Here is a 14673-nt window from a genome sequence, read left to right as displayed (position 1 = left end):
AACGATTACACAATATTTGCGCGCTTAGCACGGTAGCGTTGGTAATCGCTATCGCTTGGTAAAATAATAATTCGTCGGATAAAGTATCGCTTGCCGCAATCCGCTTTGTCAGCGGTGAGCGTGATTGCGTTCTCGGCGCTCGCGACAAAAGAATTTAATCAAAATTATTATTTGCGATTTCTAATTTTCTAGTTTCTAGTTTAATTCACCTAGAAACGGATATTTTATTCGAAATTTACGGACAATGTAACCAACAATATACTTCAAATCTTCAGCTTCAAACCTTCATTTCTTTTTATCTTTGGGAATATCTATTAATTAATAAATAGCAGAAAAATAATGACATTATTGTTTCAGAATAAAAATAAAAATGTATCACAAATATTCTAAGAAACATTGTTGCAATTTTATACTAAAAAATAATTAATATTAATAAAGTGATTCTCAGTATTCAATAAATGTGATAAATAGGCAAATGAGAATCAGCGCTGTTCACAATGCGAAATTGACATTCTTTATTATATCTTTATTATATCTTAAATATATAATACAAACGTTTCGACTATAGTTTGAGTCATCTTCAATGTACATAACAATAAAGATAAGATCCTGTGTTCATCCGATGCGCTCACCAATGTTAAAATTGTTAATTAAAATTATTATGATCTTACATATATGTCATTCTTAAAGGAACAAGAAGTCTTTAAGGGGTTGTCAATTGTCAGATGAACACAGTTTACATTAAACCGAGGAAAGCACGCACAGGAGTGCGGCACGGTTCGCAAGCAGTACATCTCATAGCACTTCTGCACACCTTGAACTCCAGGCAATAACTGAGCGCGGTGACTCTACAATTCAACAACATCAAAACAAAACCGAGATTACAATTTGCTCAAGACGAAAACGTATGTGTAATGTAAGAATTTAATATCAGACTGTGAATTCAGATTATTATTCTGTTTCTTAATGAAAAGCATCTCTGAGATCAGCTGTTTTTGCAAATTACCAAATTGTGACCAAACTCAAAAAAGTTGTGAATGATTTCAACTCAAAACCCGCGTTCTTTAATTATGAATAAGAGAGGCATGATCAGGGTTCACAAGGCGAGTCTTTCGCGAAGTGATCTTCTAACTTCAAGTGAAGTTGGAGAAAAAGCGAAGTGCTCTCCGGGACAACGAAGTTGTTTTTGTGAGTTGTTCTGCGCGGTGACGAGACGAACGAATATGTGTCCATTAAATTTCTGTAGTTGCTCTGTTTAAAATAAAGCCTACGTGTTTTGTAAAAAAAGTGTTGTTCATTGCCGAGCATAGTTTCCTCCGAATCGTATGTGCGCGCGATGTTTTGAAAGAGTACGTGAGAAGTTACCGTCGCAGACGTACAATAATATGTATGGAAGTCGAACAAAAAGACTATACAAAGATTACTAAGCAACCATCAGTAGCAACCATTAATGAAGCTTGTAACTTCTACGGAAGTACGTGGACATAACACACTCAGCGGCATCACATGAAGTAACTCATGACGTCAAACATCATATAGTGACAAAAGGATCAGCGGTTGCCGAACAGCCCGGTAGACTTCCTCCAAAATACAAAGTTGCTAAGAAGGAATTCGAGGCAATGGAGCAGAGAATTTGCCAATCATCATCCTCGCAATGAGTGAGTCCCTTACATTTAGTCAGGAAGAGCGACGGCGGATGGCGATCTTATGGGAATTTCCATAAATTGAATAGTGTCACAATACCAAATAAGTTCCGCTACCACACATTCAAGACTTTACGTATCAACTAGCTAATTGTAGAATTTTTTTTTAAATTGACCTGGTTAAGGCATTTTTTTCAAATTTCGGTAGCATAAAAGATTGGCACAAAATGGTAATAACACTCTTCGGGCTTTTTGAATTTAATCAAATGTCTTTCGGATTAAGGAATGCAGCACAATCTTTTCAAAGATTCATCGACGTAGCGCTTCGAGGACTAGACTCTTGCTTTGGCTATGTCGATGACATATTAGTGGCGTCAATCAATGAAAAAGAACATTACCGTCATTTAGAAACAATTTTCCAACTTTTTTTTAGTGGTAAAAAAATTCAGTATAATCATAAATGTAGCAAAAAGCAAATTCGGCGAGGAAAAAATAGACTTAGATTACAGTCGAAAGAGACGGAATTAGACCAATCTCGAACAGAGTTGATGTTACTGTCCGATTGTCACTGTGTCCGATTGTTACTGTGTTCGATTGTCAATGTGTCCGATTGCCACTGTGTCCGATTGCCATTGTATCTGATTTTCACTGTGTCCGATTTCAACCATCTTGTGTCCGTTCGTTATTGTATCCGTTTCGACCTGTGTCCGATCCATTCAACCTGCTGTGTCCGATTTATTCTATGCGCAACTGGGACTTCCTCACCTTTTCCATTCCATCTTGCCTCTGTGATAAGACCGCAATTCCAATATCCGAAGCATCCGTGTCTAAAATAAATTCCCCTTCTCCACACGGAAACACCAGAGAGAATATTAATATTTGTTTTATTTGTTCGAAAGCTTTTTGACATTCCTCCCCCGAAGAAAAATTAATCTGGTTTTCCGTTAATTTATATAAAGGCTTTGCTAATGTAGAAAAGCTTTTCACAAATCTTCGGTAATAAGAGCAAAATCCGAGAAAGCTGCGCAATTGTTTCTTATTGTGTGGAATTGGCTAATCCTTCACAGTAGTAATCTTTTCCGGATCCGTGGTAACTCTCTCTGCTGAACATGCCTCAAATATTTAACTTCCTTACAAAACAAATTATACTTCTTTGGATTGACCTTTACTTCCCAAAATCGAAGAAAAACTTTTTTTAAATTCATTATCATTTCCTCAAAACTTTTACTGAATATAATTACGTCGTTCAAATAAACCAAGCAAATTTTTCTAAATAAATTTTGTAAATTTTGTAAAACCTGTTCCATTAATCTTTCGAAAGTGTTAGAAGCGTTACAGGCCGAATGGCATTACCGTAAACTGTCATAATCCTGTTCCCAACGGAAAAAGCTGTTTTATCTTCCGAACGAATCTTACTTTGCTAATACCCACTCTTCAAATAAGATAGAACTAAGAGTTACTTGAAAGACTGTTGAATTTCTTCGTAGCGCTGTCGTAGCTGCACTATTCAATTTCTCTGAGTTACGATTTCTCTCTCAGCAGGCGCATCCTCGATGACAACCTGCAAAGTCGATGCCAATATCGCCGCTTCCGGTGTCTCTTGATGAGGCCTTTTCCTCAGATTCGTTGTTGAAGCCATTGTTTTTCACTTTCGCCATCAAAATATTGCCGTGGTATCCCGGATGAACCTCCAAAATGTTACGTCCGCGGCAGTCACTCTGAAATGCGTAATTAATACAACCAATTGCTGATTAGGACTTCTGTTATATTCTCTAACAGAAATGCTAAACTACTAATTTGTGATTGATTTTTATAATCTGTATCTGGAAAAGTACGCTTCATATAAAGTTTCGGTTCCCCATGAAGCGTACTTTTCCAGATACGCAGATTACAAAAACCAACCAAATTAATGGTGTTTTAAATGTGTAAATTTTCCATTAACGTGTTTTAGTAAATTACTAGAATACGCAGATTACGCTTACGCAAGTTACGCCGCATGTGACGGCACTCTGATTTCCCATACAATATAACTTGCGTAAGCGTAAATGCGTCAGCCAATCAAATCGTCTAATAAGAGTCTAGACTGATCTATGTAGAGAGACAATTTGGTTGGATGACGCAGTTCACGCTTACGTAAGTTACGCTGCACGAGGAACCAGCCCTACGGAATACGTGAATTAATTTGGTGTTCTCAAAATTGTCAATTATCTTTTCATCAATCAAGTTTTATTAATGATTTCTATTCTTATAAAGAAAAGATTTTTACTTCTTGTAAAACGTAGAAATCGATTTATTAATTATATAAAGGCTTATTAAAAAAATTATATAATTTTGCTGAAATAAGATCATTAATGTAGCTTGTATTTTGGTTTTAATAATAAATAAGATTATCTGCACTATAATGCAGTATCGATTATTCTTCTATTCTTCGACTATAATTGTCAATCAATTTCTTATGGCTTAAATCACCTATTGTAGACTGGGACTAACGGAACTTTCGAAGTTGCAGCGATACTGCATTATAGTGCAGTATAGTGCAAATCATAGACATAGTATAGATAGACCGAGCATGCTATATACCAGACAATGGGCGACATGTGCGAGTGAGAAAAAACAACACCTGATTTTTTCTCTCTTTCTAATATAAGAAGGGGAAATCATTAAGTGGGGATTGTGTGTATGATCCTTATCATAGACACAGTCCTCACTTATTGTTTCCCCCACTTTCTTCTATTAGAGAGAGAGAAAAAATCAGGTGTTGTTTCTTGTCACTCGCACATGTCGCCCATTGCCTGGTATATAGCATGCTTGGTCTATCTATACTATGTCTATGGTGCAAATAAGCCAGCGGCATACGATGCTTTTTTTCCTGCTAGTATATTCTTTTATTATTGGTATATTCTTTTAGATCTAAAAAAATATACCAATCGAAGACAAGAGCTTAGCAACACGCGATCCAGCTAGCAATCAACAGAAAAACAAGCATTGTGTGTCGCTGACTTTATTTCTTTATAACAGGTTTCGCGACTTCGTGAAACATGGATTAAAAAAAAGACTCGTGGCAAAATATTACCTCGAGAAAATATTACTATAAAATAAAATAGAATACGAATTTGTATTGCATTGCACAAATGTAGTGTAAATGAGTTGGGTTGTTGTTTCTGCTGACTCTTAAATATTTAATTATAATTATCTGATTAACTCACAAAACTTAAAATACAAACGATTTAAAATAATAATTCTTTAAACCGATATACTTTTCGGGTCAAGTACAAAAGTACATACGAATTTCTACATCATATTAGGTAGGAGCGAACTAAGACATCGGTGGAAACTAGACTCATTGAAACCGGTCTATGAACGCTGGCCATAGAAACAAATAGAAATCATCAGACTCAGTTTCAAAATAAATCATGATCATGGCCAATTTCGAGCATCTTTCTATTTAAATAAACTTCATGATCTGTTTCCAGAAAAAAATTGCAGTATCATTTAAAAAATTTTAATGCTTCTATAATCATTTAAATGTGGCCAATGAGATTAGATCTGATGCAATCGTATCACTCATACGTGAGGGAAGTTAACTGACAATGTTATTTCATTAATTACTATATAACATTCCAAAAAAAACAAATCTATCGTGATGTCGTGCGTGTTATCTTTTTACTCTTGAAAAGTATCACGCTGTTGACTTGATTTTTAACTTTTATAAAGAAACTTATGTTGATGTAGATTGAAAAAAAAAATTTTTACAATGAATGAATTAAGTAATTTATCGCCAAATATTGATTTGGATGATCCAAAATTTCGTATTAAACCATATCAACAAGTCGTGGCTTCTTGTACTGGTGCATTCATCACTTCAGTATTTGGTAAGTTTGTGTATAGGTGATGTTAATTAATTAATTGAGTAATTAAGATATAATAGTAATATATTTATAAAATAGTTCTATAAGAACATTTATATAAATACAAATATATTTTCTATAAAATAATATTTAAGATATCAATATTGTCAACTTTTCAAAAATGTCATTTTGATATATCAGTTTATGAAAATCATAAAATTAAATTATATCTGGTATGATATTTTGTTTAGGTATAGTATATATTAGATATAGATGTATTTATATATCTTTTTCTTTTGTGAGATTAAAAGTATCTATATTGTAATTTTTTTAATGCTTATATAATTATAATTTATTTTGAATATCTATATTTTTTTTATGTTTTTAGTGACACCATTGGATGTAGTTAAAATACGTCTTCAAACACAGCAGAAAGCAATGCTTTCGAATAAATGTTTTTTATATTGCAATGGTTTAATGGATCATTTGTGTCCTTGTACCAATGGTAAAATGCCAGAATGGATGAGAAGAAATGGAAAATTTAATGGAACAATTGTATGTAACTATATAATTATGATATAACTATATAAATATAATTTAAGAATTTTTTTTATATTAAAATACATTATCTTTAAAATATATTATTAATGATTATTTTTTCAGGATGCTTTATTAAAAATAAGTAAAACGGAAGGTATATTATCATTATGGAGTGGCTTGAGTCCTACTCTTGTTCTGGCTGTACCTGCAACCATTGTATATTTTGTTTCATATGAACAGTTAAGATTATATCTTAAGGTATCTCAAATATTTTTTTTATGTTGTTATTCAGTTTTAATTTATTGATATCTATTAATATATGATTTCTAGTAATTCTAATTTTATGAAATATTTAATATTGTTTTCAGGATGCATATAACAGAGAATATAAAAGAAAGGGAGCTAACATGGAACAACCCTTTTGGATTCCCGTATTAGCTGGTGGTACAGCACGAATCTGGGCTGCAACAATGGTGAGTCCATTGGAGTTGATAAGAACAAAAATGCAATCACAAAAACTAAGTTATGCAGGTAGGGTAAATTAACAATATACATATCAAATTATATTTTAATGAATTTTGACATTAAGTTTTAATGATTTTAAATATGTTTTATGTTTCAGAAATAACACAAGCATTGAAAACAGTTGTGAGATATAGTGGGATTTCTGGTTTATGGATGGGATTAGGTTCAACACTTCTTCGTGATGTTCCTTTTAGCGCGATATATTGGTTAAATTATGAAACTATAAAGAAATTATATCACTCCCAACAAACTTTTGCTTTTAATTTGGCAGCAGGAGCAATAGCTGGCTCCGTATGTATTTAGTTGTAATTATTGCAACGTTTTATATATTTTACGAGTTTTTTACTAAATATACTAAATATTACCATTGTAGATAGCAGCATTTGTCACTATTCCATTTGATGTAGTAAAAACGCATAGACAAATAGAAATGGGCGAAAAAGAAATTTATTCTGGTAAGTATACACATAAAAAAATATAAAAGAACACTTGTCTAACTTTATTAATATATTAATCAAATTTATTTAAAATTATTTACACTTACAGTTAATTTTCTTTTTTGTACTTTTTATATATATATATATATATATATATATATATATATATATCTTTTTTGTACTTTATATATATATATATATATAAATAATGTGTGTGTATATGTATATTACAAATTTTTAGATAAACCTATTCGCAGTAGTACTACCTGGACCATAATACAAAGAATTTATCATCAAAATGGATTAAAAGGTTTATTCACAGGATTAATACCACGTTTAGTAAAAGTAGCCCCAGCTTGTGCAATTATGATAGCGACTTTCGAACATGGCAAACGTTTCTTTCAGTCATACAATGCTAGAAAAGTTATTGAATTTGACGTACATTTATTGCAACATAAATCTAATAGTACAGAATGATATATTTACTGTAGATAAATGTACAGAACTATAATAAAAAATTTAAAATGTTCTTAAAGATTTCACTGATATCTTTTTCAAAACTGTATTTTATGGGTTATTATGTTACTATGTGAATCATTGTTAATGTTAACTTGGTCAACATAATTCACTTTGTTAATGACAGCATTTCATTAACATTATAATTCACTTTTTATCAGATTGCTTTTCATCCATTTCAGCTGACCACCTTTTAATGCCCCATTCATATATTTGCTATATCCACGATATATACTTAGGCTGCATTTCGATATTCACTGCCAGTACTGAAAATCTATAATATACGTGACATGAACTATATATTTTGCAGAATGTAGCCTTAAAGCGCATTCTAAAAAGCCATTATACGTGAAAAATTTTGTTTGTAATCATGAAGTTTGTAAGAAAAATTAGTCAACTAGAGTCGGTATTTTATTTAAGTTCTATCTATGATCTACTCATAAAAAAATTGATCAATTACAGTGAAATAAAGGTGTAAGGAGAATACTCAATTGATTAGTCAATTTCTTATATCCTAAAGCTATTTGGATGACACCCGTTTGACCACATCTCGATTGTGGACTGACACTTATGGTCCTAAAATAATAAACTGTAGTTAATTAATTTACTTATGATTTTACGATCAACTAAAAGTTTTGATTTAAATTTGACTAAAATTTTTTCATGTGCTATGATCTTAATGCCCGTATCAAACCAGAAATTAAAATTTAAAATTAGTTTAGAATTTAATCAATTAGAAAAAAGAAAAGCAATCTTATATTTAATGAACTTTGTATAGTGTATACCGACATAAGGCCAATATTCTACAATACATGGAGTATCGGAACATAACTGATGAATAAAGCCAGTGGCACACGATGCTTTTTTTCTTGCTGATTTGCTAGCTGCATTCGCATTTACTCTCTTGATGCTGGATGCTGAGCTCTTGTCTTCGATTCGTATATTTTTTTAGATCTAAAAGAATACACTAATCAAAGACAAGAGCTCAGCAAGCATCCAGTTAGCAAATCAGCAGGAAAAAAGTATCGTATGCCGCTGGCTTTAATAAAAAGACCTCGTCTTCGGAAGATAAATTCTTTCATTAGATAATTGGCTGCGTTTTGACATATGACTTATTATAGAACGGCCTTTAAGGATATTTAATTTGTCATATAACAAAATTTTTGAACGTATTAAATACAAGATAACAAATTTTTGAAAATCTAAAAATTTCACTACGTATAGCCAACGTTCAAAAAATTTGCCGTTACGTCAAATGAAATATTGTCTTATGAGGGCTACGGTCCATTTAGCGCAATAAAAGCTTCGAAGCGTTTGATTAACCAATCAAAACAAGGAATTATATGAATTGATCAATCATGCTTCGAAGCATTTGTAGCACCAAGTAGACTGTACCCGAGATCAATATTTCATCGCAACTGCAATGGACCATAGACTTCTATGTATATAGAAATCAGTGCAATGGGCAAATTTCGTTCGTTCATGGCTCTTTATTTATATAGACTTCCTGTCCATATCGTGACATAGTACGTGGAATCAAATGAAAGTTCAAAAACGTGTATCCCACCATGTATCCCACTTGTATCTTCTCTAATTATATGACGCGATACAAATATATTTAATATTATAAAAAAAAAAGTCGTAACTTTAGAGATACAGGTATAACGATCGACCACATCAGATGCGATTTGAAGCGCATTCGGTACTCGCATTGATCCAGTCGCAGCGGACAAGAGATTCGCTCGGCTAAATTCGATTGGTCAATAAATGTAATCGGGACAGGGGGCACGGAAGTAGCGAATAGGCCGTCGGAAGTCGGTTCGTTCCGTCGCTAGCCGTGTTGGAGTACAGTCCCGCAGGCGTTTCGCATACGCTCGCTTCCGCTCATACTCGACTTAACATTCCAAGGGCTGGGCTCGTCTACCGCCTCTTCGACACATACAGTTCTTTGGTGAGTGCGATCGCCTGCTGCTTGGCAAGTGAGTAAGGATGTTCCGCGCTCCTCGTGGGGGGGCCTTTCGCCGTTTAACGTCATGTCACTTGACTGAGGACGGAGAGAGAGTGCGCTTTACGTTCGCGATATTTGTCGAGGCTGTTAGCTAATTGGATATAGACTCGATCGGCCGCGTCCGGTCGATCGTGGCAAGTCAAAGGGAGAGTGCGGCCATTTTCTTCCATAACGTGTGCGAGCTCGCTATCCGGTATTTATCGGATTGTCATTATCGGCGAGGATTTGCCGACGTACGGGCAAATCTTCGTGCGGCCGCTTCGGACTCGCTCGGGACGAGTTCCGGCGGAACGAATCCCGAGAACTCGCTCGCGTGAGATCCGTCGTTACGGCCGTACGCCGCGTTACGTAATAAGCGGTGCTGAACGGCGAACAAGTTCACGATTAGCCTGCGCGCGCGGTCGCCTCGTTCGCAGCCAGCTTCACGGCATTCGCGCACCCAAAGATCACGTTGACGGACCCCGGTAACTCCTGTACACGGTCGTTCTTTTTTTTTTTTAGGTACCTTGCGTAGCGCCCGCATTAATAGCGAACGTCATCATGTATGCCTGCAGCCGATTCATTGCGCCCGTCGCCAAATCCACCGTGAGTAAAGAGAGAAGTCATCCCACCGCCCGACGTTACAAAAATTTTCCGCGTGCGCGTATATTACATAATAACCCCCTTCTGTGATTGCACACATCTTTTCTCAAATGCGCATGGGTCTTTTTTTCTTTCTCTCTGCTACAGCTGATCTCCGGTACCAAGACCTATCTACGGCCGTTGAGCAATGCCGTGATCAGTCACAGTCAGTACTTACAACAGAGCCAAATTCAAACGCCCGTTAGTTTGGTGAGTGTTTCGCTTGCATAACTTTTCGAGATCAAGGTTACATAAGCGACTAGCGTCGCCGTTCGAGATATAAATTTTGAGTCTCGCAACTTGATATTAATAATTTTTCAGATTTTACGTCTTGTTACTAGTAGTGACAAAGAATATAGTCGGTATTACTTGTATTAGATTAAAGTTAATATTGTTCAATAAATATGTGTCAAAATTAAATTTGAATGTTTTAATTAGCCATTAGATAGAATTAAGTATTAATTTATGAAAAATTTGATAAAATTTGTGTATTTTGTATGTCATGGTTTTAGGATTTGTCTAAAGTATATTATGACCCATATTTGAAATCTTCCTTTAATAAATAAAAGTATTTTTAAAAATGGCTTATAAATCTTCTAATTGGTTGTAAATCACTTTTCGAGGATTTTTATCGATAAAAGAGAAAACATGGACTTATTCTCCTTGTTTTTTGAGATAAATTTCTATTATCAGTAATCTGTAAAAATTTTGATTTATTATTGATAAATTATTAAATATTTTATACATTCTACATTAATTTTTGCCAAAATTAGTTGAAAGACAAGGACTTTGTATTTTTTTAAGTATCAATTTTATAGTTAGTATATTTTTGAGATAGTAAATGTATTGAAATCAGAAAATTTGTTTATGACATAAATTTTATTATGTATAAATATTATATAAAAATAATATAAGCTAACATTGATGATGTCTAATTCATGATGTTTTGGTGCAGTCACCTGTTGTGCGTAGCTTCCAAACTTCCACAGTCAGTCGTGACATCGATTCTGCTGCAAAATTCATTGGCGCTGGTGCTGCCACTGTAGGAGTAGCCGGATCTGGTATGTATCTGCAAAAATATTTAATGAATGAATTTAATAATTATAAAAATTTTTCTATTAATATAATTTCGAACTTAATAATTTTTTAATTATTATGTCTAATGCACATATGTTTACTGTGTATGTTTATTATGTTTATTATAATATGTTTGGTTAATTTTCCTATGTTTATATATAAAAAATCTTTGGTTCAGTATAATTTTCACTTTTGCAATTAAAATTAAATGGACAAAATTTAATATTATGCAATTGTTAATATTTCTGTTTAAATATTCTTTTGCCTTTCTTATAAAATTTAATTTTTAAACTTAACTTTACATTAAAATGACCAAAATGCTTGAAGTATTATAAATTAAAACTTTTTTGAATGGCATATGTAAACAATTTTGCAGAATTAAAATCATGTAAACTTATTAAATGTTATATGTCATGTATATTTTAATTGGTTTCTTAAATTTACATTGTTTTAAAAAAAAATGTATATTATAGGTATTGGTGTTGGTTTGGTTTTTGGATCATTAATAATTGGTTATGCACGTAATCCTTCCTTGAAGCAGCAAGTTTTCAACTATGCTATCCTTGGATTTGCGCTATCTGAAGCAATGGGTCTCTTTTGTCTGATGATAGCGTTCCTTATATTATTTGCTTTTTGAATCCATTCCCTGAAACACATCCTTTTTCTATGGAAGTAAAGTTATAAAATATTCTTTTATCTTATGTCTTGTATGATCTTAAAGAAAACATTTAATTATTCATTTTTTGTTTTAGTAATATTACATACTTTCATTTAGTAACAGTAAACACATTTCTATTCTAGGTGCTGGAATTGGGTCCGTGTTTGGTTCACTGATCATCGGCTATGCCAGGAATCCTTCCTTGAAACAGCAACTATTTTCATATGCCATCTTAGGCTTTGCCTTATCTGAGGCCATGGGTCTATTTTGTCTTATGATGGCTTTCCTGCTCCTATTCGCCTTCTAAGCCACAATATCTGCATAAGTACTGCTGATATAGTTTTAGTGCGTCACTGCCAAGGCAGCATCGTCTGATTCTATGGGAAAGGCGGCTGTCTCTGGTTGCGCGGGATGCCATGAAATCATTAGAAAAGCTCGGATTTTACATGGTTTGGTGGGGTTGTGACAATGAACAAGAAATAATAAAAATTATGACACATCATTGTACGAAATTGTTCTTCCCCGTCCAAACTTCAGCTTATTTATAATTATTTCATGGCCTACTGTATCTCATGTAGTGTATAATTCACATTGTTATAAAATAATGGATTTCAGTATAAACGAATGAACAAGACATTATTGAAAGTTCAAATTAAAAGAAAACGATAGCCTCACCCGCATACCCATACATACACGTATGTATTCTGTTAGAGTGTCCTATGTGACATAGTACATTTTTTTGATGATCGTTTTGTCATCCAATGGAGTCATCATTGTTCTGCCGCCGTGTACGCACGTTCTCGAGGTAACTCGACAAAAGAAAAAAAGAAAAAAAGAAAAACTGTACAGTGATACCGAATAAACATCTTTGACGTGAAATCACGAATTTTTGTATAAATGTCTATATTTCCTTTTCAACCAATTTTCTATTTGAAAACATTTTCAAACAGATTTAGTTTTAAATCTATAAAATATAAACTAAATGCTGAAATAAAATAAAATTTTATCTTATAGAACCATTTCAAAATAACGATTTAATGTACTTAAAAATGAATGTTTTGTAGTTTGCATAAGATTATATATATATATATATATATATATATGACCATATCACTTTTTGTGAATACAGCGGTTTATTTAATAAAACTTTTTTAAAGTCTGAATATTTCCTTTATAATTATAATTAAATATTTATAATTATAAATTTATAATTTTTAATGTTCTTATATGTGTATAAATGTCTTAAATTGAAAGAAAATATTTACAACATAATGTTCTTCATATATTTTTAAAATCAAATATTAAATAATATTAAATAATAGTACAATAAAAACATACAATTGTATCAGCATATTGTTAATATTAATTTTTAATATATATATATATATATATATATATATATATATATATATATATATATATATATATATATGTATTACAAGCTTGTCTTTTATATTTGATCAAATGCTAGAACCTCCTTAAAATATGTACACATGATTTGATATGCATAAAAATAGTTTCGTTGTTTATATAAATTCTATGAAACATTCTGTATATGGAGCATTATGATATATGATATTTTGAAAAGTGACATAAAGCTCGAATTGTGCAGGTGTAAATACGTGAAATCAACTATGAATGCATATGCAATTGAGACAATTTTGACTCATCTATAATATGTCGTCTAAAGCTTATTAAGTTTTCAACTATTATGGGTTTGAATCGATCCAAGATTGATTAAGCTAGATTTGCGTCACAGACGCAGATTCGATTAAAATATGTATTGTAAAGAAAAAAAATGTATTAAATTATTAATGCCCGATTCCAACGTAGATTAATTTTAATCTCAACTTACTCCTCATCTTTTTCTCATCTTTTCTTTAAGAATTAGAAAAAGAGAAGAGCAAGTTAAACCGAGATTAAAGTAAATCTATGTTGGTGGACTCGGGCATAATAAATTTACTATGAAATAATTTTTATATAAATTAATTTTTATATTAAATTAATTTTTATATAATTATGTTTATATTTTTTATATTTTGAAGTATTAAACATTTAATCATTTAAACGATTATAATTATACATTTGTAACCTATAGATCGTATGACGTCATAAATTGCTCTTGAAGCAATCCACTGCAATTGAAAATAAGAGGTTTGTCATATTTTTAGATCAGTTCGGTTGTATCATCACTTCAGTAGTTGCCACCGAATCATCATAGAAATCAAATAAAGTTTAATATTTGGAATGACTGCTTTTTCATCGATACCAATGATTTGACGCAATATATATCAAAGATTGCTGAAATATTATTAACTAAATGCAAATTCTTAGTAATTCTCAGTAATAAATTTTTCTAAACATCAAGATTTTCCGTTATTCTATTTGTAAAAGTATTAAGCTACTAATTACTACTAATTAAAAAATGAATATTTTTTACGAAATATTTCATATTTTATATTAAAATAAAATATAAAATAATTTCTAAACTAATCATTTCTAAATATAACTTTATAATAATCTTTGTTGATTAAAAGCTGTATTGATAATCCAAAAATATAAGATTTTATTTTAGAAAATAAAGGTAAATTCTTTTTAAAAGTTTTTTTAAATCTTTGAAATACTTCCACTTATAAAAAAAATATATACTAATTATGTTAATTATGATCCTCTCAAAATCATGCAATTTCTGTATGTAACAGTTTTTCATACAATGAATAATATTACATATATTACAAATTATTTATGATGTTAAATGGATGGAACTCCTTGTATATGCAATAGATTTTTAAGATACATG

The 14673-nt window shown here is 31.9% G+C and overlaps 2 protein-coding genes and 1 long non-coding RNA gene across 17 annotated transcripts; 2 read left to right on the top strand and 1 right to left on the bottom strand.

Moving 5' to 3' along the window:
- Positions 1 to 491: 491 nt before the first annotated feature.
- On the bottom strand, positions 492 to 3761 carry LOC105430488 (uncharacterized). Of its 10 annotated transcripts, XR_016139066.1 has the most exons (4): positions 3620 to 3679; positions 3104 to 3361; positions 2409 to 2488; positions 492 to 848 (listed from the first exon to the last, which is right to left on the bottom strand). It is a non-coding gene; the product is annotated as an uncharacterized LOC105430488 (long non-coding RNA). The 10 variants fall into 10 exon arrangements; XR_016139064.1 differs by having other exon boundaries at positions 492 to 2488; XR_016139065.1 differs by lacking the exon at positions 2409 to 2488.
- A 748-nt stretch (positions 3762 to 4509) lies between these two features.
- On the top strand, positions 4510 to 7528 carry LOC105430490 (mitochondrial glutathione transporter SLC25A40). The gene is made up of 7 exons (XM_011644073.3): positions 4510 to 5515; positions 5880 to 6046; positions 6155 to 6289; positions 6400 to 6562; positions 6654 to 6847; positions 6930 to 7011; positions 7235 to 7528. The coding sequence occupies exons 1-7, from the start codon at positions 5398 to 5400 to the stop codon at positions 7468 to 7470; spliced, it is 1095 nt and encodes a 364-aa protein (XP_011642375.1). The 5' UTR covers positions 4510 to 5397; the 3' UTR covers positions 7471 to 7528.
- A 1776-nt stretch (positions 7529 to 9304) lies between these two features.
- On the top strand, positions 9305 to 12759 carry ATPsynC (ATP synthase, subunit C). Of its 6 annotated transcripts, none has more exons than XM_011644079.3 (5): positions 9305 to 9460; positions 10019 to 10102; positions 10250 to 10348; positions 11094 to 11199; positions 12017 to 12759. In XM_011644079.3, exons 2-5 carry the CDS (start codon positions 10058 to 10060, stop codon positions 12178 to 12180), a joined length of 414 nt encoding a protein of 137 aa, XP_011642381.2. In that variant the 5' UTR covers positions 9305 to 9460; positions 10019 to 10057; the 3' UTR covers positions 12181 to 12759. The 6 variants fall into 6 exon arrangements, with proteins under 6 accessions (XP_011642381.2, XP_011642378.2, XP_011642380.2 ...); XM_011644076.3 differs by having other exon boundaries at positions 9307 to 9460; positions 10247 to 10348; XM_011644078.3 differs by having other exon boundaries at positions 9331 to 9488.
- The last annotated feature ends 1914 nt before the right edge of the window (positions 12760 to 14673 follow it).

The sequence above is a fragment of the Pogonomyrmex barbatus genome, unplaced genomic scaffold, assembly GCF_055798465.1.
Source record: "Pogonomyrmex barbatus isolate J1 unplaced genomic scaffold, ASM5579846v1 scaffold2, whole genome shotgun sequence".
Taxonomy (NCBI): Eukaryota; Metazoa; Arthropoda; class Insecta; order Hymenoptera; family Formicidae; genus Pogonomyrmex; species Pogonomyrmex barbatus.
This window is presented reverse-complemented; position numbering and strand designations above follow the sequence as displayed.